Source organism: Arachis duranensis, chromosome 9 (assembly GCF_000817695.3).
Source record: "Arachis duranensis cultivar V14167 chromosome 9, aradu.V14167.gnm2.J7QH, whole genome shotgun sequence".
In the NCBI taxonomy this organism is placed as follows: domain Eukaryota; kingdom Viridiplantae; phylum Streptophyta; class Magnoliopsida; order Fabales; family Fabaceae; genus Arachis; species Arachis duranensis.
In genome coordinates, this window is record NC_029780.3 from 62,589,684 (window position 1) to 62,614,999 (window position 25,316).

Here is a 25,316-nt window from a genome sequence, read left to right on the forward strand (position 1 = left end):
TTGAGTATAGCATGGGTACATGCTATTGTTTAAGTGTGGGAATGTGATGAATCCATATTTCATGGTACTTATTTTCTTTATTTGAGTGGATTTCATTGACTTTTCTCATATTTATCCATTGAAATAGCATATGTTCATGATTTCTTCCTAAATTGTGCCTAAAAGTGAAAACATACTTTTTAGGCCTTATAATTGCTAAATTTTATTCACTTTTAATCCCATTCGATGCCTTGATGTGTTTGTTGAGTGATTTAATGTTTGGAAGGCAAAGATTGGATTGAATGAATGAAGAAAAAGCATGTAAAAGTGAAGAATTCATGAAGAAATAGAGTTTGAAGCTTTTTAGCAAGTGTGCGTATGCACACACCTGTGCGTACGCACAAGTCATGACACGTGACTTCATTTGATGTTTGGATTTTAATTACCGGTTTGGACTATGCTATCATTGAAGTGATTCTTTTATTGAGAAATTTCGAATTGGCATAAATCTCTTTCATCAAATACTCAAAGAGGATGTATGAATTTTCAAGATATAAGAACAGTATGAGGGATAATTCATGCTACTTATAGAGATGCATGCTTCGCTCTTGGACTCTTGTAAGATGACAGAGAATTCATGGATGCAATTAAGGAAGCAAGCTCGTGGGCCTGATGATCATACATTAGGAGGTTGTTTGTCACTCTACTAACATCCAAAAATATCTCAAGACTAGAACATGTCTGGGATAGATGTTGGCACGAACTCTCAGATAATGTTCTGAAAATCAGACCGGATCGACCGGTCGAATCGGTTCAATCAGAAACTGGCGTGGAAAACGATCCGATCCTCCTCCTAAAACTATCAGTTTCCAAATCGCTTAGAAACTACTGAACCGGTCGGTAACTGGCCGGTTGGACCAAACTGGGAGCCGACCGGTTCTTGTGAAACATTTTTGTTATTTAAAAGAAAAATTTCCCACCCCACATGAGTCTCTCACCTGGTCCCTCCCCCTCACACCCTTCCTTCGATACACATTCACCAGCAAGCCCTAAGGTTCCCCAAAGTCCCAAACTAAAAGCCTGCTTCTTTAATGGAACCGCCACTGCCGTCCGCGGTTGTCAGTGTCTCTGCGGCCTCCTCCTTCCCCTGTTCCAAACCCACAACTTGTACCCCTCCCCCTTTCGTTTCTAACTGTGGTTCTTCTCAACTCAGAGAGAAAAACTAGCTAGCCTCCACCACCACCGAACGGAGTGAGTGAGTTATTGCCGCCATCCGTGGTTGTCCGAGGCTTCTCTCTTCATCCTATCCTCAACTCCCTGTTCGCACTTTGCTCTCTTCTTCCTTGCTCGGTGTCCATCCTCCATCATCTTCGTCCTGAGCATCATCGTCTTGTCGCCTCAGTTTCCGATTCTAGGGCTTCCCTCGTTCCTAATTCGATTTGAGAACCCGAGGCGCTAGGGTATCTGCACCCTGCCAGATCCGATTCTTTCTTCTACCTCCTTTGAGAATTCAAGATATTTTGGTGCATGACTGGCTTGTCTACTGCATCTCCTGTGAGTTCCATACTCTCTCATTTCATATACTTTTTCAATTTTTGTATGTCATTCTGCAAGATGCTTGGGTAAACTGATTTGTTGGTTGTTTTAATTTGTGTGGTGTTTGCTCGAATTTGATTTTCTGTTTGCTCTATGAAAAATATGGTTGTACAGAAGGTTCTTGCAATTAATTTACTCTGTAATTGATTTGATTTAGTTTTTGGATAATTGATTGCGAAATCTGATGCTGTTGCTATTGCTATTGTGAGAATCAAAGAGATCGGAAGTTTATCATGATTGGTCAATGTGAATTTTTCTTTTTGGTGGTGAAATTTGCGCAGTGTTACATGAAATGATGTTTTTGAAATTTGTTATACTATTCCATAATCTTGATGTTTTCATTGGTGCATGAAGATCCCTGCCTGAATAGAATGGCGATGGATTTCTTGTACATCTTACTGTTTGTAGTTACTATCTCATGAGTTTTAGGGATCTTAGGGCGAATTCTTTGCAGATATTGTACTAAACCAATGATACTAAGAGGTGGTGGTTGGCTTAATTTTCCTTTAGTGAATTCAAAAATGTTTGAGTTTGTAAATGATCAGTGTAATAGTAGTGTGTACATAATCTGCTGCATTGTAATTTATGAGAAGTGAATCCTGAAACCATGAAATGCTGATAAATTTGAAATTCTTGCTGTAGTGTTTTAAATTTGTAAGATATTTTAAGATTTATATTAGACTATAATTATATTTTAGGATTTTTATTATAGTTTATTTATTATTTTATTTAAAATGATTTTTTCAGTTGAACCATGATTAGACCGGTTGAACTAATAAACCAGTAAACCAGTGACTAGAGTGGTTTAATGACCAGCTGGTTCTCAAAACCTTGCTCTTAGATGATATTTTGTATTGACAAAGAACCATGATGAACATGAGGAGTGAGTTTTTATTAATTGCAATTATAAAAGTTCTTCGTTATTGTTAATTTTTAAATTAATTGAACTTTTACAGTATCGTATAATATGCAGAGTTAACCATGTCAGATGATGAGATTAAGCAGTTGTGCTTAATAGATACAGACAAGATCTTACATTCCTATGGTAAAATATTAGAAGACTATCCTCCTATGCCTTTAGCAACTGAAGTTGATAGTTCTTTGTTAACCGAAAGGGTTATCAGGAAAGAACTAAACTTTAACAGGGATGAGTTAAAGAAAATTGCCTCAGACATGTTGGCCATCGTAACACCTAAACAGAAACATGCATTCGATAAAATTGTTACAATTTTATATTGTGAGGAAGGGTTTTTTCTTTGTGTATAGTCATGGGGGTATTGGAATAACATTTCTCTAAAACTTTATGTCTGCTAAAATTCATTCAATGGATGATATTGTATTAAGCATTGCTTCAAGTGGAATTGTATCTTTACTTCTTCCCAATGGAAGAATGGCACACTCAAGGTTCAAAATACCACTGAATATAATTGAGGATTCTGTATGTAACATCAAACTTGGTTTCCCTCAAGCAATGCTGTTGTTGAAAGCCAAACTTATAATTTAGGTTGAGGCTCTAATGATTAATAGGTACTGCTATGAAGTACTTAATAAATCTTGGGTGATATCATGAAGTTTTCTCCAATGTATAACAAAGATTTATCCTTTAGAAAAAAAGTGGTTGTACTAGGTGGAGACTTTAAAGAAATCTTTCTTATCATTCTACGAGGATCGAGACAAGATATCATTCATTCAACTGTGAATTCATCTTACCTTTGGAAGTTTTGTGAGGTGCTCAAACTAATAAAAAATATGAGACTTTCTGTAGGGACAACTACTTCAAATTAAAATGAGACAAAGTAATTTGGTGAGTGATTATTGAAAGTTGGTAATGATCTAATAAGTGACAATATAAATGGTGAATCTGAGATATGTCTTCCAGAAGATATTGTTTTTCCTACTTCGGACCAGACATTTGATTAGTTTATTCATTTTTTTATCCAAATATTTTGAAAAACATGCCTTCAAAGAATTTTTTCAAAGCAAGAACTATACTGGCTTCCACACTGAACATCGTTGAAGAGGTCAACAACCATCTAATGGCTATCATCCCTGGAGGAGAAAAATTATATCTTAGTTTGGATTTAATTTGTGTGGATGAAGGGAATATGGAGAGTCAACTATATATTTATGATCCTGAATTATTGAATATCATAAATTGCTTTGGTTTTTCTCCACATAAATTAATACTCAAGATTGGTGTTCTGGTGATGTTACTGAGAAATATTGACCAATCTAGTGGTCTTTGTAACGGTACAAGGCTACAAATTAGGAAACTTGAAAATCATGTTATAGAATGTGAAGTCTTAACGGGTAACAACGTTGGTCATATTGCTTTAATTCTAAAAATGAATATGATACCAACAAATAAAATCGGCCCAGCTAAATTTCAATGAAGACAGTTCCCTATAATAATATCTTTTGCTATGACAATTAATAATAGTTTGTTTTAAAAGCAAGAGAGGTTTAAAAATTTTACTCATGAATCACGTAGGAATGTCTATAAATTCAACTATCAATGATTTTTTATAGAGAAGTCTTTAAAAAAAATAGGATTTTAATGTGAATATTTTGATTTTATTTTAAATTCTATATTAAAATCAATGAATAATTATTTCACTTCAAAAAAGTGTAAAATGATGATTACTCACTATTTTTAAGTTAAACTTTTATTTTGATAATAAATTTATAAACTTTTTATAATAGTAGTTGTTTTAGTGTTTCATTTAAATATTTAAAAATATAAATATTTTTTATTTTTATGAATTTTTTCGTATTGGGCTCGAATTTATACACTAGTTTGTTTTAAAAATAGAGTGGATTTTTTTTATTTTGCTTTCTTATTAGTTGTCCAAATTTGGACTATTGTAACCATTCTGTTACATGAAATGAATGAAAGTCTAAGTTTGATTAAAAAGACTAATGGTATATTATTACATTAATAAAAATAATTAATTTTTAATTTTATTACTTAAAAATCAAATTTGATTAGATAATTAAATAAATTTTTTTATATTGTTAGTATATTAAAATTTAATTTAAATACATAATTTAATGTTTATATTAAACTTTTTTAATTAATATCTATAAAACTTTTATATAAATTTAGAGTGCTTTTAAATTACAGCTGAAATTACTGCGTGCATTTCAAAAATTATACAAATATCAAAATCGAATAAAATAATTAGTATATTTTAAATTATCCATTCATATCAATTGAAACGGAAAATAAAATCTTTTTTAGCAAACTAACAACAACATTATGAATGAAGATATCTTTTTAGTATAAATCCCGTAATCTCCTACCACATTAGATTATATTAATAAGTGAATTCATATTGTGAAAATAAAAAATAAAAAAAGAGGGTTAAATTAAAGGGGGATGGGCAATAGAGTCACAGTGTTCCGGAAACCAAAGTCCTTTGACGTAAATACCCTCGTTGTGTGGTTAGCCTCAAACCTGTATTTCCCTTCTCAACCCTGAGAAGCCGATCCCTCTGCTACCCTTCTAATTCCAATTCTTCCTCTCCTCTCCTTACCTTTTTCACCCTAAATTCCGATTTTCTCCACTTCTTCCCCGCCAAATTTCTCCCCTTTTTAAACCTCCCTTTTCAAATCCCTCCTCCTCTTCTTCTTCCTCCTTCCATTGCAAAACCCATGTTCTTTATCTGATCCGTTTCCTAGTTCTCCGAATCCTTCTTGTAGTGCCTTTCTCAACATTCTTCACTTCGTGTTCGTGTTTCTGGAAAAAGGTGAAAGCTTTCAGGTAGTTTCACTGTTATTCTTATTGTTATCGAACTACTCTTTATATGTATAATGGTTATCTTATTGTGTCTTGTGTTTTTACCGAGTTGTACGTTTTGACAATCAATTCAATTCCGCTTGTGTTGTGCTTTATGAAAGTTTATTATTTTTTTTTCAAAGTGTTATTAACTGTCCGCCTTTTTCTTAAGTATAATTAACTTCTGTTTACAGGTTTACTTAATTATAGTTAATCGGAGATTTTAAGTCAAGCTCGGTGCCTTTTTCTTTCCCCTTGGAGAGTGGTGACTTTAATCTCAGTTTCTGGCAAAATTTATAAAGTAACTGAAGTGTGAATGGAATGTTTGTGGATGGATATCGAGTCTATTTGGGCATGGATGTGTGGGTTTGAAATTCCGGCTGTGCAATTGTAAATCTGTAATTAGCAGATTTTGCATTATGCAATTTATGATTTATAATGTGTGATAGTAGTATAACCTGCTAACTTTGGCTAGCTCCTCTTTCATGTTTGTATGTTTAACTGTAATCTTTAATTATTGGAGCAATTTATTTGCTGTGTTTTCTTAGAAAATTCACATGATTCTGTTGCATGTACATACCACCAAAATGAAACTGTCCAATTAATATGTACAGAAGGTGGGAGTACTTGAAGAAAGGAAAGAAAAATATGTTCATTTGTGTAATTGATACTGCATTACCTGCCCTTCTATTTGTTTGCTACATCTTCTGCCTACAGATCTCACCTAACATGTTTGGTATTCTGTGTGTCACGGTTATATGAATTATCTACACTTTGTTCCTGTTGTAGCTTTCTTGTGATGCATGCAATTCAGGAATTTTAATGTTTCTGGACATATGGTTGATATGGTATATCTGACTTTTCCATAGTATCTACAGGATCTTGCAGGCAGTGTCTCGGCCCTTGTTATACTTTGTGCAGTAATCATTGATATCGTTAATGACTAATCGAGATTTGATGCTTGGTCAAAATCATAACTTAGCAATTGGCCATGACCAGCAATTAGTGATGGGCCATGATCATAATATGGACCTGAGCCAGAATCATGCATTGGAACTGGGGCCTGCCCATGAGCATCACATGGATCTGGGGCAAAGTCATGATCATGAACTTGGTCTGGAAAATGCCCACGACCAAGACCATGGGTTGGAGATGGGACAGACCCATGATCAAGAAGGCGAGCATGGTCACAGTTATGGGCATGAGCATGAACTCTCCATGGATCACAAACCTGAGCATGATGACCGGGAGTTACCCCTTCCTGAGCATAACCATGAATTGGTACTATCAGAGAACAATGATTTGACCGTTTCTGAGAACCAGGAATTTGATGAGAACACAGCCCTGACTGTGGTTCAGAACACGGAAATGGGCATTGAATCTGCCGATCATATGGATATTGAACAGTCCCAGCTTATGCTATCTACTCCTGTAATTCAGGCTCGTGTAGTTGCTGTAAATCCCACTTATGAACTCTCAGTCGGGCAAGAATTCCCTGATGTGAAGAGTTGTCGAAGGGCATTGAGGGATGCAGCAATTGCTTTGCACTTTGAGATGCAAACCATAAAATCCGACAAGACCCGCTTTACTGCTAAATGTGCAAGTGAAGGCTGTCCTTGGCGCATTCATGCGGCCAAGCTCCCAGGGGTTCCAACATTTACCATTAGGACCATCCATGAGAATCATACATGTGGAGGAATCGCTCATCTTGGCCATCAACAAGCCTCAGTTCAGTGGGTCGCTAACTCTGTGGAGCAAAGGCTGAAAGAAAACCCTAATTGCAAGCCAAAGGAAATATTGGAAGAGATCCATAGGGTTCATGGTATCACCTTATCTTACAAGCAGGCATGGAGAGGCAAGGAGCGTATCATGGCTGCAATGCGTGGTTCTTTCGAAGAAGGGTATAGATTGCTTCCACAATACTGCGAACAATTGAAACGCACAAACCCCGGCAGTATTGCATCTGTTTATGGAAGTCCCACTGAGAATTGCTTCCAACGTCTCTTTATTTCCTTTCAAGCTTGTATATATGGCTTTTTAAATGCTTGTCGGCCACTCTTGGGGCTTGATAGAACATATTTAAAAAGCAAGTATCTCGGTACCTTACTTCTTGCTACTGGATTTGATGGTGACGGTGCCCTCTTTCCTTTGGCATTTGGTGTCGTTGATGAGGAGAATGATGATAATTGGATGTGGTTTCTGTCTGAACTTCACAACCTGCTTGAGATTAACACTGAAAACATGCCAAGGCTTACAATTCTGTCTAACAGACAGAAGGGAATTGTTGATGGCGTTGAAGCCAATTTTCCCACAGCATTCCATGGATTTTGTATGCGTCACTTGAGTGACAGCTTTCGGAAGGAATTTAATAACACCTTGCTTGTTAATCTGTTATGGGAAGCAGCCAATGCACTTACTGTGATTGAATTCGAAGCAAAAGTTCTGGAGATCGAAGAGATATCACAAGATGCTGCATATTGGATTCGAAGAATTCCCCCCCGACTGTGGGCTACCGCATATTTTGAGGGGCAAAGGTTTGGTCATTTGACAGCTAATATTGTTGAATCTTTGAACACTTGGATATTGGAGGCATCCGGGCTTCCCATAATTCAAATGATGGAATGCATCAGAAGGCAGCTAATGACTTGGTTTAATGAACGGCGAGAGACCAGCATGCAGTGGACATCAATACTTGTACCTTCTGCTGAGAGACGTGTTGCAGAGGCTCTTGAACATGCTCGTACATATCAGGTTCTTCGTGCAAACGAAGCTGAATTTGAAGTTATATCTCATGAAGGAACGAATATAGTTGATATTAGGAATCGTTGCTGTCTTTGTCGTGGTTGGCAGCTCTATGGTTTGCCCTGTGCGCATGCAGTGGCAGCACTTCTTTCCTGCAGGCAGAATGTCCACAGATTCACGGAGAGCTGTTTTACAATTGCAACATACCGGAAGACATATTCCCAAACCATTCACCCAATTCCTGATAAGTCTTTGTGGAAGGAATTGTCTGAAGGGGATCCCAATGCAACCAACGTTCTTGAAGTTGTCATTAACCCTCCTAAATCACTCAGACCACCTGGACGACCAAGGAAGAAGCGAGTTCGTGCGGAGGACCGCGGCCGTGTCAAGCGTGTGGTGCATTGTAGTCGTTGCAATCAAACAGGCCACTTTAGAACCACATGTGCAGCTCCCATCTGAGGTTTATTCTCTCTTGTTGCATTAGTGTTTTCTTAGGATTGGGAGCTTAGTAAATTGGCAAGTAAATGATGTGTTTTATTTAATTGACATTAATGTGAATTAATTTATTTCTGAAACTTTCTATGTATATACTCAATAATTAGAAAACTCAATAATTAGAGTATTATTCAATAGTGTATTCGGATTTGAATCATCTCATTTTCAACAGCCTTCTTCTACCTCTGATCTTACACATGTATGGTTTTAGTTTTATGTGATGAGAATTTTTAATGTTATTGGTTTCCTTCTTTTGAAGTAAGCATCTGGAGGTGTTTACAAGTGTATGAATATCAGCAACTTATGATATGCCTAGGGTCCCAAGGGATTTTGGACACTTCAGGTTATGATTTTGAACTTGCAAAAGCTTATTTTTTTTATGAAAAATTAAAATTAACTCCTTTTGAAGGCACCAATATTGCTGAATGCCTGCAACCATGACGCCATGTAGCACATTATATAAACTCATGGCGTAATGGCAAAGAAGTTGCTTAATCAATCCAAAGTAATTATAGTTTATATGTACATAATTTTGGAAATATTATGCATAAAGGATATAGTGCAATGCATCCCTTTTAGATGTCGTCACATTTTTATTACAATACTGCACATAGACAATATTACATGTAATTAATAGGTGAAGTTGATTTGCCCAAATGTCAAGCAGTATTTCCTTGTCATAGAGATAATGTTGCAAATATAAATTGAGATACATATGGTTGAAGGGATCTAATAGCCAAGTTGGGAATTTATATACCACAAAAGTTGATGGAATATTTAAGTTGCTTTGTCTCATCCCTTGCTTATTTATTAAGCTAGTTTCTCTTGATTTATTTTACTTACTTGAATTTGGTTTAAACTCAAGAACAACAAAGTAGAAGGGCAACTTGTCTCGTATGCTTTTTTTCTTCTTTAAAAAGAAAAACAATAAAATAAAATAAAATCAGTTTTGAGCTTAAAAATCAGTTCCAACCATTTAAAATCGATTTTCCGTGTTCCGAGTCATTGTATTACCGGTGTTAAAGTTCTTTTTGTCATGTTAAAGTGTTAAATTTGATTGAAAGATGAGAATTTGGTATTACAAGCAAAGTGCAAATGTTAAACTGTTGGAGTCAGAGACCAAGCAATTGACCTTTGTTGCAAATGGTTGCATTTCATTGTTATGATTATGTTTTCGTATTATCTAAAAATAATTGATATTGTATAGCAGATGGAATATGGAATATCTAAACGAGACTAACAAAGAATCTGAGATAACAAATCATTAAAAGAATCATGTAATAATGATCATTATCGTCATATATGTGCAGTGAAGGGAAAATAAATTTAAAGGTGATAATGGAAAATATGCAGCTTCACGACCCTTTTTAATTGAAGCAATAGTTATCTATAAAATCTACTCCCCCTATTTACTTCTACTATGGATGCAGAAAAAAGAAAAATAATAATACCCAGTACAAAAAGAATCAGACATATATTTGGCTACAAGTACTTGCACATTGACATGGCTCTTCTCCTCTCTCTCTTCTCTTTCTCTCTCTCTCTCTCTCTCTCTCTCTCTCTCTATATATATATATATATATATTTGTCATTTCTTGTCATCATTACCAGCTGGTTGATGTGATTCACTTGTGTTGGCAGCAACCATCAGGTTATCAAATTTCTCAGATTTCCCCAGCACAATCTCAATCTACAAATACCAACAAGAATATATAAATCACCCAGGAAAATTTTGAACTTAATATGGGTGTGTTTGTTTTTGATTCTTCGAAAGAAAAAAAATTTTACAACTTGATTATTTTATGTAATTGACAAAATTGATAACTTATTTGGCTACCCTATAAGAGATTTGATAAAACTCAGTAAATTTTAGTACGATGTCCTTTAATTCATATAATCAATTTTAACAGATTCATCTCTTATGAATTATTTATTGGATCAATTTGTCTCTATCAATTAAAGAGTAAAATGTGACACATTTAGTTCTTTTGTACATGTAGGAAATTTTTATGGGAAAAAGTTATAATTGGTTACCCCTATTTTAAAATCATACAAGATAAACTTTTTTTTTATTGAGACATCATTATTTTTTTTGTTTTCGAAAGACAAATATGTTCTTTGCAATTTTGGCCATTGAGCAAATTGAAGATCCACTCCTTTTGAAACTAACCTTTGCCTTCTGGACCAGACGACCTTTGTTCTCATCTTTCATGCCAACTGTTGAGGTCAAAACTTCTGAATCATCCCAAGATTATTAAATTGATTAGCACAACTACATGTATATAACCAAAATTAAAATGTAATAATAAATTATGAGACTTACTCTTTTCAGTGGCAAGTCCATTGTTCTTCAAAATCTCAGCTATTGTGACAACTGTAGTTATAGCTGTGCAAACATAACATTTTTTTAATAGATTGAGAAATATTTGGATGCTATATCACCAATGTTAATTATTCCCATGAATTCAAGTGATACTACTTCAAACTAATAATAGGCAATAACAACACTTAAGAGATAACAAAAGCTGCCAGCGCTATAATTAGTTAAAGGATGTCAGAAACTAGTTAATTAATAACTAAGTAATAATGAATGAAAAAAAAATATAATAATTTTGAGTGAACAGCGGTACCCATTCCAAGAGCAGAGAGCTCAACCTCATCGTGCTGCTGTATGTACCTCTGCATCAAACAACAATATTTATAATAATTGCACCTTAATTAATCATTAAAATTAACTGACTAATAAGGCTATCTAGATTAAACATTGTTTTTCTAGACAGTGTGCGAGATTTACTCACAGCACCATTTTAACCAAGAATTTGATTAGATTTAGCTAAATGGATAATTCAAATTAGTGAAGATGGTTCAATCAAAAGTTTAGAACAACGTGACATTATTACACGCACAAAGATAAGTGGGGCGACATATATACATCTTCATCCATGTTGTGAAATATATAGTGAAATATAAAATATATATTAAAAATAAGTTAAATAATATATATAATAATATGATAATTAATTTGATCACTGAATTTTAGTATGCACATAGTATATATATATATATACTTAATTATTCTAAACTAACAAAAATTTAATGGTGACTATTCAATAGAGATATTTTAAAGTAAAAATAATAATTGAGAATGGTTAGATGATTTGTTATATTTAATTAAATTATTTAACATAACATGTGTTAATATCTTAGCTATCTTCTTTATATGAAGACATCTTTATGTGAGTAATCACATTTAATTATTATGTATTAACACATTTTTTTAAATATGAGTGAATATAAATACAAGCCGTTTTGAGCACAGCCGTTTTGTATAAAAAGAGTTCACTAGACAAAATTTAGGTGGTTCGACATCAATCAACTCAATTATAATTAGAATATGCCCCAATTCTCTTGAAGGGTAAATGTTTGGTTTATTTTTTTTCTTCTTATTTCGAGTAGACTCACCTATCCCATCCCATCATCGATCATAGCATATAAAACAAAATGAGAAAAGTAAAATTTCAATAATTAAGTAGTAAGTAATTAATTAATTAAAGTGAAAGTAATTAACTAAAGAAGAAAGTGTGTACCTTAGCGAGATTAACATAAAAGAAAAGAGGTTTCTTTGTGTTGGAAACCTGAATCCTGTTCTTCTTGTGGGTTTCGGTGTTATTGTTGGTAGTAGTAGGAACGGGAGGAGCAGCAGCTACGGTCGCCATCGTATCGTATATATGTACGTATACGTAAAAGTATGTAATATATGTTTTGATGGTAACTGTAAAACTAGCGAATTAGGTTACTGTCTCGTTTATATATAAAGGCATCACTCTAGCTACGTGGCAACCCGTGAGAGGTTGTGGACTCAGTAATTAAGCTTGTTAGTTAATTGGGGAGTCAGTTACGAGGAACAGAGAAACTCTGGGGGTTTGCATGGTCGTTATTTTTTTGGACCGTGTTGACGGAAATGCCCTATACTCTCAACCCTAGTAGTGGACCAATTCTTCAGAGCCTGGAAACCGTTTGTGGGCATCAATTCAATGAAGAAAACAAGTATATTCAAAGCGCAATTTGATTCAGTTATCAAAGACTAATTAATTAAATTGAATATTTTCATTTATCAAAATTTTTTTTGATATAATTAATTAATAATAATATATTTTTTTTGAAACAAAGAAAGTTATTCATACTAAAATGGAGTAACAAACAAACCAAACCCAACACTAAGAATCAATCCCTTGTCATTTCCGGCATTGTCATCAACAATCAAAAGGATCAATACCAATCCATTTTTTGTAGGTCAAAAATGTCATTCTTTGGATGATCTCAACACCTGCTTCTTTATTGTTGAAAATTCTGTCATTACGTTTCAACCATATGTTGCAAATCACTGCAAAAAATCCAATCAGCCACATCTTATGCTCCACCTTTCTATGAGGCATGGCAGTCCAACTCTCAAAAATTCTTTAACGGTTCCAGGGATAGTTCAAACTCTATCAAAATACCTCAACCATATGTACCACACCTGCCAAATAAACTCACAAAAGAGAAATAAATGATGGACAAATTCCAACACACATATACTATCATTCGGATTAATAATGCCTAATCTAGTCAACATCTCTTTAGTATTTACCCTACCAACTATAACAAACCATTCAAAAAGCTCAATTTTGGGAGGTACCAACCCTCTCCAAATTGAACTTGTGAAACTGTAACTCGTAACCTCTTCCGAAAGAGTCTCCAATTGCAACACCTGCACAAAAGAGTTAGTAGAAAAAACACCTTTAGTATCAAATTTCCAAACAACATTATCCTCTCTATCAGTTGTAGTCTCACTGGCCTTAACCTGTCATGAAGTTGATGAACAAGTTCCAACTCTCATTGGAATAACTCTCTTCTCCAATGAAAATTGCATTTCCACTCTAAGCCATCCAAAAACCCACAGTCTCCTATCACAGATCCTTGTTGGTTTGAAATAGAGAAGAGTCTTGAAAATCTTCAGAGGACCACCTTGAACCCAGTTATCTTCCAAAAAAAAAAGAGTTCTTCTTCCATTGCCTACTTCCATCGCCATCCCACTAATAATTTTTTCTTTCACCTATTGTTCTTCTATATTCAACCAACAGATGTCTTTCCATGGGTCCCCCTGTTACCGATACAGTCTGATTTGTTAACATCACATTCGGGTTTATATTGTTACAAGAACAAACAATCTCCTTCCACAAAAGACAGTCCTCCTTTGAAAATCGCCACCACCACCTAAACAAAAGCGCTGTGTTCATGATCACTACATCCCCAACCCCCAAACCCCCAGCCTTTTTCGGTGCCTGAACCACCTCCTACTTAACTAGAGGTATACCATAGCTACCATCCTCTTTATACCATATAAATCTCCTCTGTAATGCAATCAACTTGTCAGCGATTGCCTTCGGCATCTTGTACAGACTAAGGTAATAGATCGGTAGGCTATTCAGCATCGATTTGATGAGCACTAACTTACCTGCTTTGCTTAGAACCTTCGCTTTCCATAAGATGAGCTTCTCTTCCACCCTATCTGATCCGTTTCCAAGTCTTCACCAACTACGTATTTGCTCCTAAAGAAATTCCGAGGTATATAACAGGTAATACAACTTGCTTACAACCCAGAAGGCCATACACATGCACCACCCACTCCTGCTCACAATTAACTGAGATCAAATTTGACTTATCAAAATTGATGACCAGACATCAGCTTAAAACAACGAAATAGCCTCTTATAATTCACAATTGTCTCTGTCTCCGGAGGCCAAATTAAATAAAAATAGTATTATTCGCGTATTGAAGATGTGACAGTTCAATATGATCTCTCCCAACCAGTAATAGAACAATGCGACCATTCCTTACGGCTTCCCCTAACATCCTATGCAATACATCGACCATAAGAACAAACAAAAGAGGAGATAGTAGATCACCTTGTCTTAGGCCCCTCTCCATTTTGAACGGCTTTGATGGTGACCCATTAACCAAGACTAACATAGTGGCCGTACTGACGCAATCCTTCATCCAATTCCTCCATCTTTGTCCAAAACCTATCTTCTGTAGCACAATATCCACAAAACTCCATCTAACTATATCATATGCTTTCTGATAGTCTAGCTTGATAAATGCCGCCTTCTTTCTTCACGTCTTGAGCCACTGAACCGTCTCACAGTCAATGAGGGCGCCATCATGAATTTTTCTATCCTTTACAAAAGCACTCTGTGTCTTTCCTACGAATCCCAGCATAACTGATCTCATTCTTCTCACCAGAACCTTCAAAATTACCTTATACACACACCCCAATATGTTAATTGGCCAACAGTCCTTGATCTCCTTGGCACCCACAAATTTCGGAGCTAGTGTTACCCATGTGACATTCGCATTAGTTGGTAGCTTAGCACTTTGGAATAACCCCATCACCACTGCAGTGAACTCCTACCCAATTTCCTTCTAGATTGTTTGATGATATTCATATTGTACCCATCACTACCTGGGGCCTTAGAAGATTCACAATCCTAAAAAATTAAAATTTCGAGTAGAAATACCGAATCGTACCTACCATTGCCCCTACAAACAATTGACTTGGGAGTCATTGTCCCTTTCTAGATAATTTTCTTACACTTCAATATCATTCTATAATTCATTTACTCATATTTTTCACCATTGAATTTTATACATACATTAATACAATTTCAATTCTACACCTTTTCATATTATTTTGCCTTTCTCAATTCCCATTACTGCATTAGCACTATGTATTGGTTTGGATTAGTATTTTTAGTGAAAAAAAATAATTTTTTAAAAAATAAAATACTTTTATTTAATTTAAAATTTATTTAAATACATCTTTTAAAAAGGTATTTTTATTAAGAAAGTAAATTTTTTATTTTTTTAAAATTAACAATANTTTGTTTACTAAAATTTTTTTTAAAAAATATAAAAAATAATATTTTTTAAAAGTCAATCCAAACTAATCAGTAATTGATAAATTTTTGTCATTTAGTTCTATATTTGGTCTATAAATTCGTTAAAGTATTGGATTTAATTTAACTCTTTTGTTCAGTGCTTAGTAAGTCTTTGCGACCTACGCACAAGGGTAAATCAGTTCTTTACAATTTTGCAAAACGCATGCAGGTTTAGCAAGCCACATTGATAGTGGTATATATCGCGTGGTCCTATAAACAAATTAATAATTAGTTTTCGGTTTATATCTATAATTCTATATCTGCTTCACTACTGATAACTGATTAAATAATCAGTCAACAAAATTTTTTATAGATAATTGTTTTCATTCCAAGTAACAAGAAAGAAAGAAAAAAAAAATGACAAAGTTAATTGACTACTGTTTATTCAAGCTAAGACTTAGCTTCAACGTCGTACTTTTCTTTAATCAGGTATAATACATTTTTATGATCGCTATTTTAACACGAAAATAAAATTCTTGTTATGTTCATGAAATGTTAAGTTAGATATATTTACAACCATTAACAAAATATTCTTTATAATTTGTTAATTATAGACATATATCTAAATATTAAATTTGAAATGGCGATTAATATGGACCGTATTTAATTTCGCTGTTTAGGATATGATTTCCACCACCCGTGCGGGAGATGTAGGACCAGTCAAATTGGATTCTTGAAAGGAAAAGCTCAATTATTTGGAACCACATATCAAATTAAATGAACCTACAATATGCCTTATTTTCTTTCCATGTCTTTTTTTTTCCTTCTCAGTTCTCATACATGTGTAAGTTGTGTAGCCCCGTTTCATTTATGTTAAATAAAGTAATAAACCCATAACTAGCCCGACCATAAGAGGATTGACAGTCGCTACTTCACCAAATGATAAGTAAAACTAAACTCAACAAAAAAATCTGACAAAAAAACACCAATAAAAAAAATTAATTCACTAAATATGTTGTAAATTTGTAATTCGCTGAGCAAATTAGATGATGAGTAGTATTATTTTAATATCAAAATTTAGTATTCTGGGGTATCCAATAATATTTAAAATAAATTTAATATTATAAATTAACCAATTCTTAATAAATTAAGAGAGAAAAAGTGATAATATTTTTATAAATTAAGAATATAATCAGTAATTCAATGATAAATTTTACATATAAATATAAAAGTAAAAAATAAAAAGAATGAAAAGAATAATTTTTTTTGGAAGAAAAAAGAATTTTGAATTATAACCAGAAGGACATCGAAATTTAAAAATAATATAACAAAATAAGACATGTTCATACCATGATTCAACAAAGTTAGGCCTATTAAGGATAAAGGCCAACTAAGGATAGCCTCTTCTAGTTATCTGACCTCTTAAGAGGTCGGACATGGCAAGGAGGTCCAGCCTTACTTATCTAAATAATTAACTACCTCTCCAAATCTCTCCTACTATTTCTATCTCACCTAAAAGATAGATCCCAATAAACTCCCAAAATAAAGGGAACGGTTATCCACTAACAAAGGTGGAACTACTCCAAAAAGGTAGTTATCTATTCTACTACAAATACACTGATACCTCTCAGGTATATTCAAGTCCCAACCTATTAAAAACCTGCTCAAATCCCTTACTAACTTAAGTATCGGAGTCTCTTGTAGGTACCACCCCTCACCTCTTCACTAGAAACTCGGACGATGGCACCTTGGCACCAGAACAAGTCGGACGCTGCTTTATAAGGAGTCTGGACCTTTCGTTCAGGCCCAAATCATCATTTCAGGTAATCCTCGAAACATGGCGCCGTTGTCGGAGACCTGGAAGTCTACATCAGCGTATGGCGGACAATCACTACGAAGACGGTCATATAGTGTCTGAGTTGGAGCCAGATCACCACCATGACGACTTGATGCTAGCATTACCTGAATGCCCACCCAGGGGAAGGACCTCAACCCCGGCAGATTCATTTAGAGGTTCACCCACCCGAGGACGAAGAACCACCCCATCCAACAGAAATACTAGGGTTAGTTCATGGGCACCGTGGGTGACTAGAATAACTCAAACTGGAAGCTGAACGACAACGAGAAGGAGAATAGAAATTGCGAAGGGAGGTATGACAACAAAAAGAGCTAGAGAAAAAGCTCTTAAGGCTGGAGGCCGATCTCTGAAGACGGAGCAATCAGGTAGATCGGGAGGAAAGTCCTCTAGGAGGAGAGGATCTATTTGTTGAAGAGATCATACGAGCTAGGATTCCCAGAAATTTCAAAACTCCCAACATTGATCTCTACGACGGAACAACCGATCCGAGGTACCACCTCAACAATTTTAAGAGCAGGATGTGCCTAGCCGAGGCCTCTGATGCGACTCGTTGCAAAGCCTTCCCGACAACTTTGATCAAAGCTGCTATGAAGTGGTTCGATAACCTACCCTCCAGGTCGGTAACCTGCTTTGATGACCTGGAAAGGAAGTTCCTTACCCGATTTTCAATACAGAAGGACAAAGTGAAGCACGCTTCAAGCCTGCTAAGAGTTAAATAGGAGGTTGGAGAGATGCTTCGAGACTATATGGAGAGATTCAGTAAAGCTTGCTTGGAAATACAAAACTTGCCTACTGAAGCAGTGATAACAGGATTAATTAATGGCTTTAAAGAAGGGTCGTTCTCTCAATCCATATCTAAGCGACACCCAACTTCCTTGTATGGAGTACAAGAGTAGTAAAAAAAATACATCAACATGGAGAAAAATTTTCGACTTAGAGAGCCTCCCCTATAACACCCTAACTATCAAGATGTCACGCTTTCGGCTACCCCACTTGGATAGCTCAGGTATTACGATGACTCTTAAAATATTTAATACTAAAACATGAGTCTGCTTAAAACATAAATCGTATTTTTCAAAACTTACATCCATACTTACATTACAAATTCCTCCGAACTTTGTCGTCCATAACCTAAAAAAGAAAAGACCTGTAGGGGAGTGAGAACATCGTCCTCGCTGGTTCCCACTATGGAGTTAGAGAATTACTATAATAGGATGCGTGAAAATAAAACTCTTTTTAAAGTACAGTAATTAATAACCGCCTTATGCATCTTTTTAAAACCAAAGATTCAATTTTAAAACTCCAAATCCTTTTTAAAAGAGGAAACTGTTAATTCTTCAAAAATCCAAAAGCCTTTTTAAAGGTCTTTCTTAAACAGTATGAATGACCAAGCTGTTCCAAGCATATGTTTATTAAATCTATGTTGAACCAGTTTAGTTTTTCATACTTTTCTAAACCAAAAACACAAACCAAACACGGCCTTCGGCCCATCCCATAATCAACCATGGCTCCAGGCCTAAACAATTCAAACAACAGTCAATCCACCACAATCCAACCAAGTTTCAGTCACAAACACAAGTAAGAAGGTTCAAGCACAATCAAGCAGTTACTTCGAGTAGAGCATTTAGCAATTAAACTTAATTATTTACATAGGCAAACCAAGTACAATATGCACACCCAAACAATGTCACATAGATGCATATGATGAATGCATGTCCTATGGCTGATGAGTTTCATCTGTCGGTTATCAAGCCAACCCGACAAGTCCGGCTGCTAAACCCTGGACTGTCCCTTGTCGTGCATCCTCATGAGTCTATGCATAGCTTTTTCTCTTATCATTCATAATTCATACAATCATATATAAACTTTACTAAATGGGAGTTACCATTCCCGGGAATTTATACGTGTCCGGTCACCCTTACGATGTAGGGTCAACAGAGTATTGAGTCTCAACTTAGAACACGTGGTGGCAAGCCACGGTACTTTACCCAGGAAAACTCGTATCTCAGATAAAAAAAGTGCAAAAGCGACATATTCATTCATCATCATTTCCGCAATTCATTAACAATTCATATCAAGTCAAAAACATCATTTCTACCATATATCACTTTCTCCTCAAATCACTTTTCTTTAAAAAACCAAAATCAAATTTAACTCTATCTTAACTTCAAAAATCCTCTTTTCTCAAATCATTTCAAGCTTATAAGCCACATTTCTCAAAAGTAAATTTCCTTTTTCAAAACAAGCCACATTTCCATAACATCCTTCTAAAACTCCCAAACAACTCGAAACCATGCCAAATTAAAAATCCCTTCTGAAAGATTCAAAAATCGTTCATCATAACATAGGATTTGGTAATAAAATTTCTCAGCAGAGTCTTAAGACTTTAGGGGAGAATAACCTAACTCATTTCCTCGAATTCCTTCAAAATCTTTGAAACCTTAGCTTCTTAATTTGAATAACTAAAAATAGAGTTTAAGGCAAACCGAGTCGTGTAATCAATTACTCCGAACACATTTTTAAAACCATTTCTTTTACTTCAACCAAACCAATTTCAACCCATGTTAAAATCTGAAACATTTATAATGGCTCAGAAATCCTTTCAGTTTTGCTAAACCAGAATTCAAGGAATACTTCAAATCTTTCCTTAAATGTCAAAAAAAAATGAGATTTGTCAAACGAAATTCAAGTTCTTTCAAAGTCACTAAAACTCCTCCAAATTAAATCTTCAAGTCAAATTAAAAAACATAAACCCTTTTCAAAATGTAATTTTATCACTTTCATAATTAATTCAGGTAAAGATAATAAAAGTCTTAAATTCACAATTCTCCAATTAAAATGGTAAATGCCTTAAATTCATAATTTTCCAAATATTTAAAATAAAGTATCGGATTTTATAGAAATTTCGACAGTACTTCCCCTAAAACTTGGACTCTACCACCCTTTCCGGGTCCCAACTTATCAAGATGATTTCCAAAAGTGCATATCATTTTCATTTTTCAATAAAACCGATTAAAACTCAAATCAATTTCCAACGGATTAAACTCAATTTCAAAATTTTAGAAGAAATAACTTTAAAGAAATATTTCAAAACAGTCCATTTCACAAAACCAAACAATAATCCAATCAAACCAAGCATTCACATCCATCCAAGACAACAAACAATACATAAGACTTATACAATCACTAAAAGTATATTTCTCATATAAATATCTATATATAACAACTCCGAAATATGAAGTTTAGTTTTCTTAAAAAGTCCCCTACCTCGATAAGTTGAAACCATAATCCTAACGGGTCAAGGAATTCCTTTCCTCTCAATAGCAGAAACAGCCTCAATCGCAACATGAAAACTCAATTTCTAATTCCAAAAAACATTAATATCACTGAAAATCTCAAAACACATAATGGAAAACTAATGGCGAGGATTCCGAGATAGAGACACTTACTGGAATAAAAGGAACGGCACAGCAGCCACAGCAACACTTACGCGACATGCAACATCAGAACTCAAACCTACGTTACCAAACCTCAAAGTCTTTAACCAAATATAATCGAACACTAGCGCATGGATCTTCGAAACATAAACACTTACTGTAGTAACAAAAAGCAGCGACGGTCTCTGAGCCGGTTTGGTGGCAGCCCCGACAGCCACCTTAAGTGGCAGCAGCGACCAGATTCCGGCAATAGTGACTGAAACCAACATGCGATGATTGTAACTTTTTTGAAAAATCAAAAGAAACGAAACCCAATATTCAAGACCTTACTGGCAAACTTTTCCGGTAGCGTCAGCAGGGTTTCTGGCGGCAGAAGCGGCAGTGGCTGGGGGCGGGTCTCCCCTCTCTTTCCTCTGCTCCCCGTACTCTCTCTATGCGACCCGACGGCTTCCCTCTCAATGGCACGACAGCGGTAGAGACAAATGGAAGATGCGACAGTGACAACCTGCGTGACGGGGTCTTCTCCTCACCAGCGGCAAACCCTTGGCGGCGGCACTGATGGGGCGGCCGAGCTCGTTAACGACGGCGGCGCAGAGGCATTTCCTTCCTCTCCCGTGCATGCCACTTCCTTCCATCAGTCTCTCTCTCTCTTTGTGAACTCAAGGATGACGGCGACGTGGTGAGGGCGAACGGCAACAACGAACAGAGGTGGCGGCTCCCTGGACGACGACGGTAGCGCATGCGGCAAGACGCAGTGGTGGCGGCGAACTGGATGCGGTCTGACGGCAACGCTGGTTGGTGGCGTGGACAGCTCTTTCCCAGCGCTCTCTTCCTCCCTCTCGGACCCCCTCCCCTTCTTCTTTTCTTTCTTTCTTCCCTCTCAAGAACCGTGTCTGTGCGTGTGTTGGTGAGGAAGAGGGTGAGCTGAGTGTTGTTTAGTTAGGGCAAGGCTGTGGGTAGTTTTAGGAAATTTTAATAGAATATGGATAGTAATGTAATTTTATAAAATAAAGAAAAGATAGAATAATAATTAAGAAAACCAAATTAAATACAAAATATTCATCTTTAAAATACCTTTATAATTACTAATTTGTAATTTTATTTTCAGTTAAATATTAATTTAATAAAAATTAGAGATAAGTAAATTAATTCTCCTTTATTTATAAAATAAGGTTAACAGTCTAAATATTTAAAATTAAGGCATATAAAAAATATCCTCTATTTTTTTCAATTATAAGAACTCTAAATAATAAATAAGAGTTTACTCAAATTTTATATAAAAATCTCTAAAATATAGTCTTAAATAAATATAATACATAATAAATAATTTATTAATAACTCTTCAAAATTCGGGGTCTTACATCTTACCCCTCTTATAAAAATTTTTGTCCTCGAAAATTAACTTAATATGTAAAATACTAAAATTGTTTTGAATACTTTACTTTTGTATACTTTAGAAAAATAGAGGTCTTGGCATATATATATAATTTTCTAAATATCGGATAGCTCTTAAAACTTAGGTGTAAGGAAAAGTTGTGGTCTAAAGTAAAAGTTACAAGATGGTTCAAAACAAAAATGTCACTTGGGGCTACTATTTTACCAAAACCTGAAGCATAAGAAGGTGCAAGTGTTCAAGTTAGGTGTTTGCAAAAACAAAGGGACTATCTAGGTGGAAAAAGTTTGAAAAATAGGTCCACGTAAACAAACAGGATAACATCTGCGCACAGACCTCATACTAACTTCAGAACTTCAACTTTCTAACTCTATCAATCACTTCATAACCACATAACCAGTCATAAGCCTAACACCCGCAAACTCTTTCTCAAGGAACAAAACTCCCACAACTTCTCATAATGTTGTACGCTTACCGCTTCACCTTCGATATCTACAAACCATGTCTTAAAGAACTAAAACATCGTATTACTATACCTAAAGGTCGCACGTGACATTAAAACAATTCTCAAGTTCGGTTAGAAGAATATAGGATCTAGGAAAAAGGACAAGCGACAAGGACAATATTTGCAAGAGCTTGAAAGGATCATTGAGGTCACAAGTAATCAAGAATGTCCAAGGAATGAAGAGTGCCAAAAAGAAAATTAGTTTGGCAACTTCAAGAATGGCTCCCAAATCAATGAAATCCGATAGGAATAACAAAAGGAAAAGTAGTGCAGTAGTTTGAAACAAAATCAAGTCGAGTCAAGGAATATAAGGTTTACAAAAAAAGAATGTCGAAGACCAAAGATAAAACTCATAAGACCCAAGTAGAATTAAGAATACTTTCAAATGAATTGCTCATAAAGAATGAAAAATTTTTCAAAAATCATTTCACATTCTCAAAGAAAAGGTGCACAACAAACATTTTGTAGAAGATAGAGATTATGTGGAGTTTTGAAACAAATGAACACTAGTTTGTCTAAAAGTAACTTATTTCCTCAAAGTTCATATTTAATCAAACATGTATAAAAGTTATAGCAAAGATAGAGAAAGTCAAACTCTATTTAGAAAAGGAAAATTTAAGGTAAAAATTTTCGTAAACACACTTTCATCAAAAGCAGAGTTTCGCGTATGTGAACACCCTTCTGCGTACGCATGGGCGTTAAAATACTCATCTTGCGTACGCATGCCACCTATGCATACACGAGTATGCGAAACAGAAAGACTGGTCCGCGTCGCGTGCTAACTGCTGCATACGCGAGTGCTTGAAAATTTTCATCTTTGCGTATGTGCGCCAGAGCCGCGTACGCACGATAAGGTTTTTAATTACAATCAAGCAAGAAAAATTTAATTTTGAAACTTCTTCAAAATCCTCAGGGAAAAAGAATCTTAAAAAAGTGTACCAATTCAAGAAAGATAGCAGAACTCCCAATTTAATAACCATCTCATTCACTAAAGAAGATGCTCAAGAAGTGACACCTAGCCACGACAACCTAGTGGTAATAACAATAATCGTCGCCAACACAAATCTCCACAGAACTTTGGTGGATCAAGGGAGTTTGGTGGACATACTATTTAAGCCCGCCTTTAAAAAACTAGAAGAAAAAGATCTGAAGGCGTACCCAAATAACCTCTTTGGGCTGGGGGACATGTCGATCTAACCTCTTAGATTTATCTCCCTTTTCACCACCTTTGGAAAGGGCACAAAGTCAAAGACATTAAACGTCGACTATATTGTGGTCGACATCATGTAGGCTTACAATGCCCTGATATGTTAGACCACTTTAAATCGACTAGCAGCATTCGTCTCTATGCCTCACCTGTGTGTGAAGTTTCCTAGTGCAGAAGGGATTGCCACCATAAAGGGAGATCAAAAGTTGGCACAAAAGTGTTACAATGAAAGCCTTAATATAAAAGATAACTGATGCGTCCATATTTTTCAATATATTTTGGCTTGATTTGAATGGATTCTAGCATATGAACTCACACTTAAGCACCAAAATAGCATACTTTTGTGTTTGATCCCTATTTTGATCCTAAATGTGAAAACATGGGTTTTAATGCTTAGATTAGTGATTTTTAATTCCACTTTTATGTCATTCGATACCGTGATATGGTTTGTGAGTGATTTCAGACCTTGGAGGCAAGAATGGATGGCCAAAAGTGGAAGAAAGCTTGTATAAGGGAGAAAACATGAAGAAAACAAGGAAAAGCACACACAGCAAAGTGTGCATGCGCACAACCCTGTGTGCGTATGCACAAGCAAAAATTTCCATGTGCGCGTGCGCACAAGCACCTGTGCATGCGTACAGGTCAATTTTCAGCTGAGTGTGCGGACGCACACGTCTGTGCGTCCGCATAGGTCCCTGCACGTGATTGCATAAATGAAACGCGTGCTGCGCAAATTTAAAGGTCTTTTAGCCCATTTTGGAAGGCTTGAAGGCTGAAATGCAAGGCTATATAAAGGGGATATCAACACATTTGAAGGTATTAGGTTTTAGCTCACTTAGATAGTTTTATTTCATAATAATTAGGAGTAGGAATGTTGTAGAGTAGCAAGCTCTCCTAGGGTTTATGTAGTTTCCATTTGCATTTTAATGGTAGCAATTTATAGCAAGCTTTAATCTTGGATGTTGATCAACTCTTTTGTAAGTACCCTTTAATTTCTCTTTAATTACATCATAGTTGCTTTAATTTTCCTTTGGTTCAAGTTACTTTGTTTATATTACAATTTTGTGTTTCTTGAAGTTTTGATCAATGAATTTTATGTTTCATGCCTCCTTTATGTTTGATTGCTTGTTTATGCTTGGTTTTATTGATAGTTGGTTATAGTCTTATCATTTTCCTTGCAATTTTCTATACTTTACCTTTATGCACACAAGGTGTTTGTGAAAATGCCAACTTTAGATTTTGAGTAGATTTGTATACCTTGGCTTGTGGTTTGAGCTCTTAGGATACTAGAGTCATAATGTTTGACATTTAGTGGTAATTCTTAGGTAGTTAATTGACTCTTGTTTCCATTGACGCTAGCCTTTTATCAACTAGTTTGGTAAGTTGGCTAGGACTTATGGATTAAG

The 25,316-nt window shown here is 35.3% G+C and overlaps 2 protein-coding genes across 9 annotated transcripts; one reads left to right on the forward strand and one right to left on the reverse strand.

Annotated features, from left to right (window-relative positions):
- The first annotated feature begins 5,005 nt into the window (after positions 1-5,005).
- LOC107465773 (uncharacterized) lies at positions 5,006-8,762 on the forward strand. Of its 8 annotated transcripts, none has more exons than XM_016084747.3 (3): positions 5,006-5,338; positions 5,548-5,751; positions 6,232-8,762. In XM_016084747.3, the coding sequence occupies exon 3, from the start codon at positions 6,293-6,295 to the stop codon at positions 8,552-8,554; it is 2,262 nt and encodes a 753-aa protein (XP_015940233.1). In that variant the 5' UTR covers positions 5,006-5,338; positions 5,548-5,751; positions 6,232-6,292; the 3' UTR covers positions 8,555-8,762. The 8 variants fall into 8 exon arrangements, with proteins under 8 accessions (XP_015940233.1, XP_015940235.1, XP_015940234.1 ...); XM_016084749.3 differs by having other exon boundaries at positions 5,548-5,743; positions 6,223-8,762; XM_016084748.3 differs by having other exon boundaries at positions 5,548-5,743.
- A 1,138-nt stretch (positions 8,763-9,900) lies between these two features.
- LOC107465768 (uncharacterized protein At2g34160-like) lies at positions 9,901-12,399 on the reverse strand. The gene is made up of 5 exons (XM_052254744.1): positions 12,178-12,399; positions 11,221-11,269; positions 10,914-10,976; positions 10,761-10,825; positions 9,901-10,280 (listed from the first exon to the last, which is right to left on the reverse strand). Exons 1-5 carry the CDS (start codon positions 12,304-12,306, stop codon positions 10,179-10,181), a joined length of 408 nt encoding a protein of 135 aa, XP_052110704.1. The 5' UTR covers positions 12,307-12,399; the 3' UTR covers positions 9,901-10,178.
- Positions 12,400-25,316: the final 12,917 nt, after the last annotated feature.

Bases quoted from the DNA above. Each gene is read 5' to 3' on its own strand.
- LOC107465773 (XM_016084747.3), top strand. From the start codon at position 6,293: ATGACTAATCGAGATTTGATGCTTGGTCAAAATCATAACTTAGCAATT.
- LOC107465768 (XM_052254744.1), bottom strand. From the start codon at position 12,306: ATGGCGACCGTAGCTGCTGCTCCTCCCGTTCCTACTACTACCAACAAT. The intron at 10,977-11,220 runs GTACCGCTGTTC...ATGTTTGCACAG, and splicing joins GCTCTCTGCTCTTGGAATGG to CTATAACTACAGTTGTCACA. The intron at 10,826-10,913 runs GTAAGTCTCATA...GGGATGATTCAG, and splicing joins TGGACTTGCCACTGAAAAGA to AAGTTTTGACCTCAACAGTT.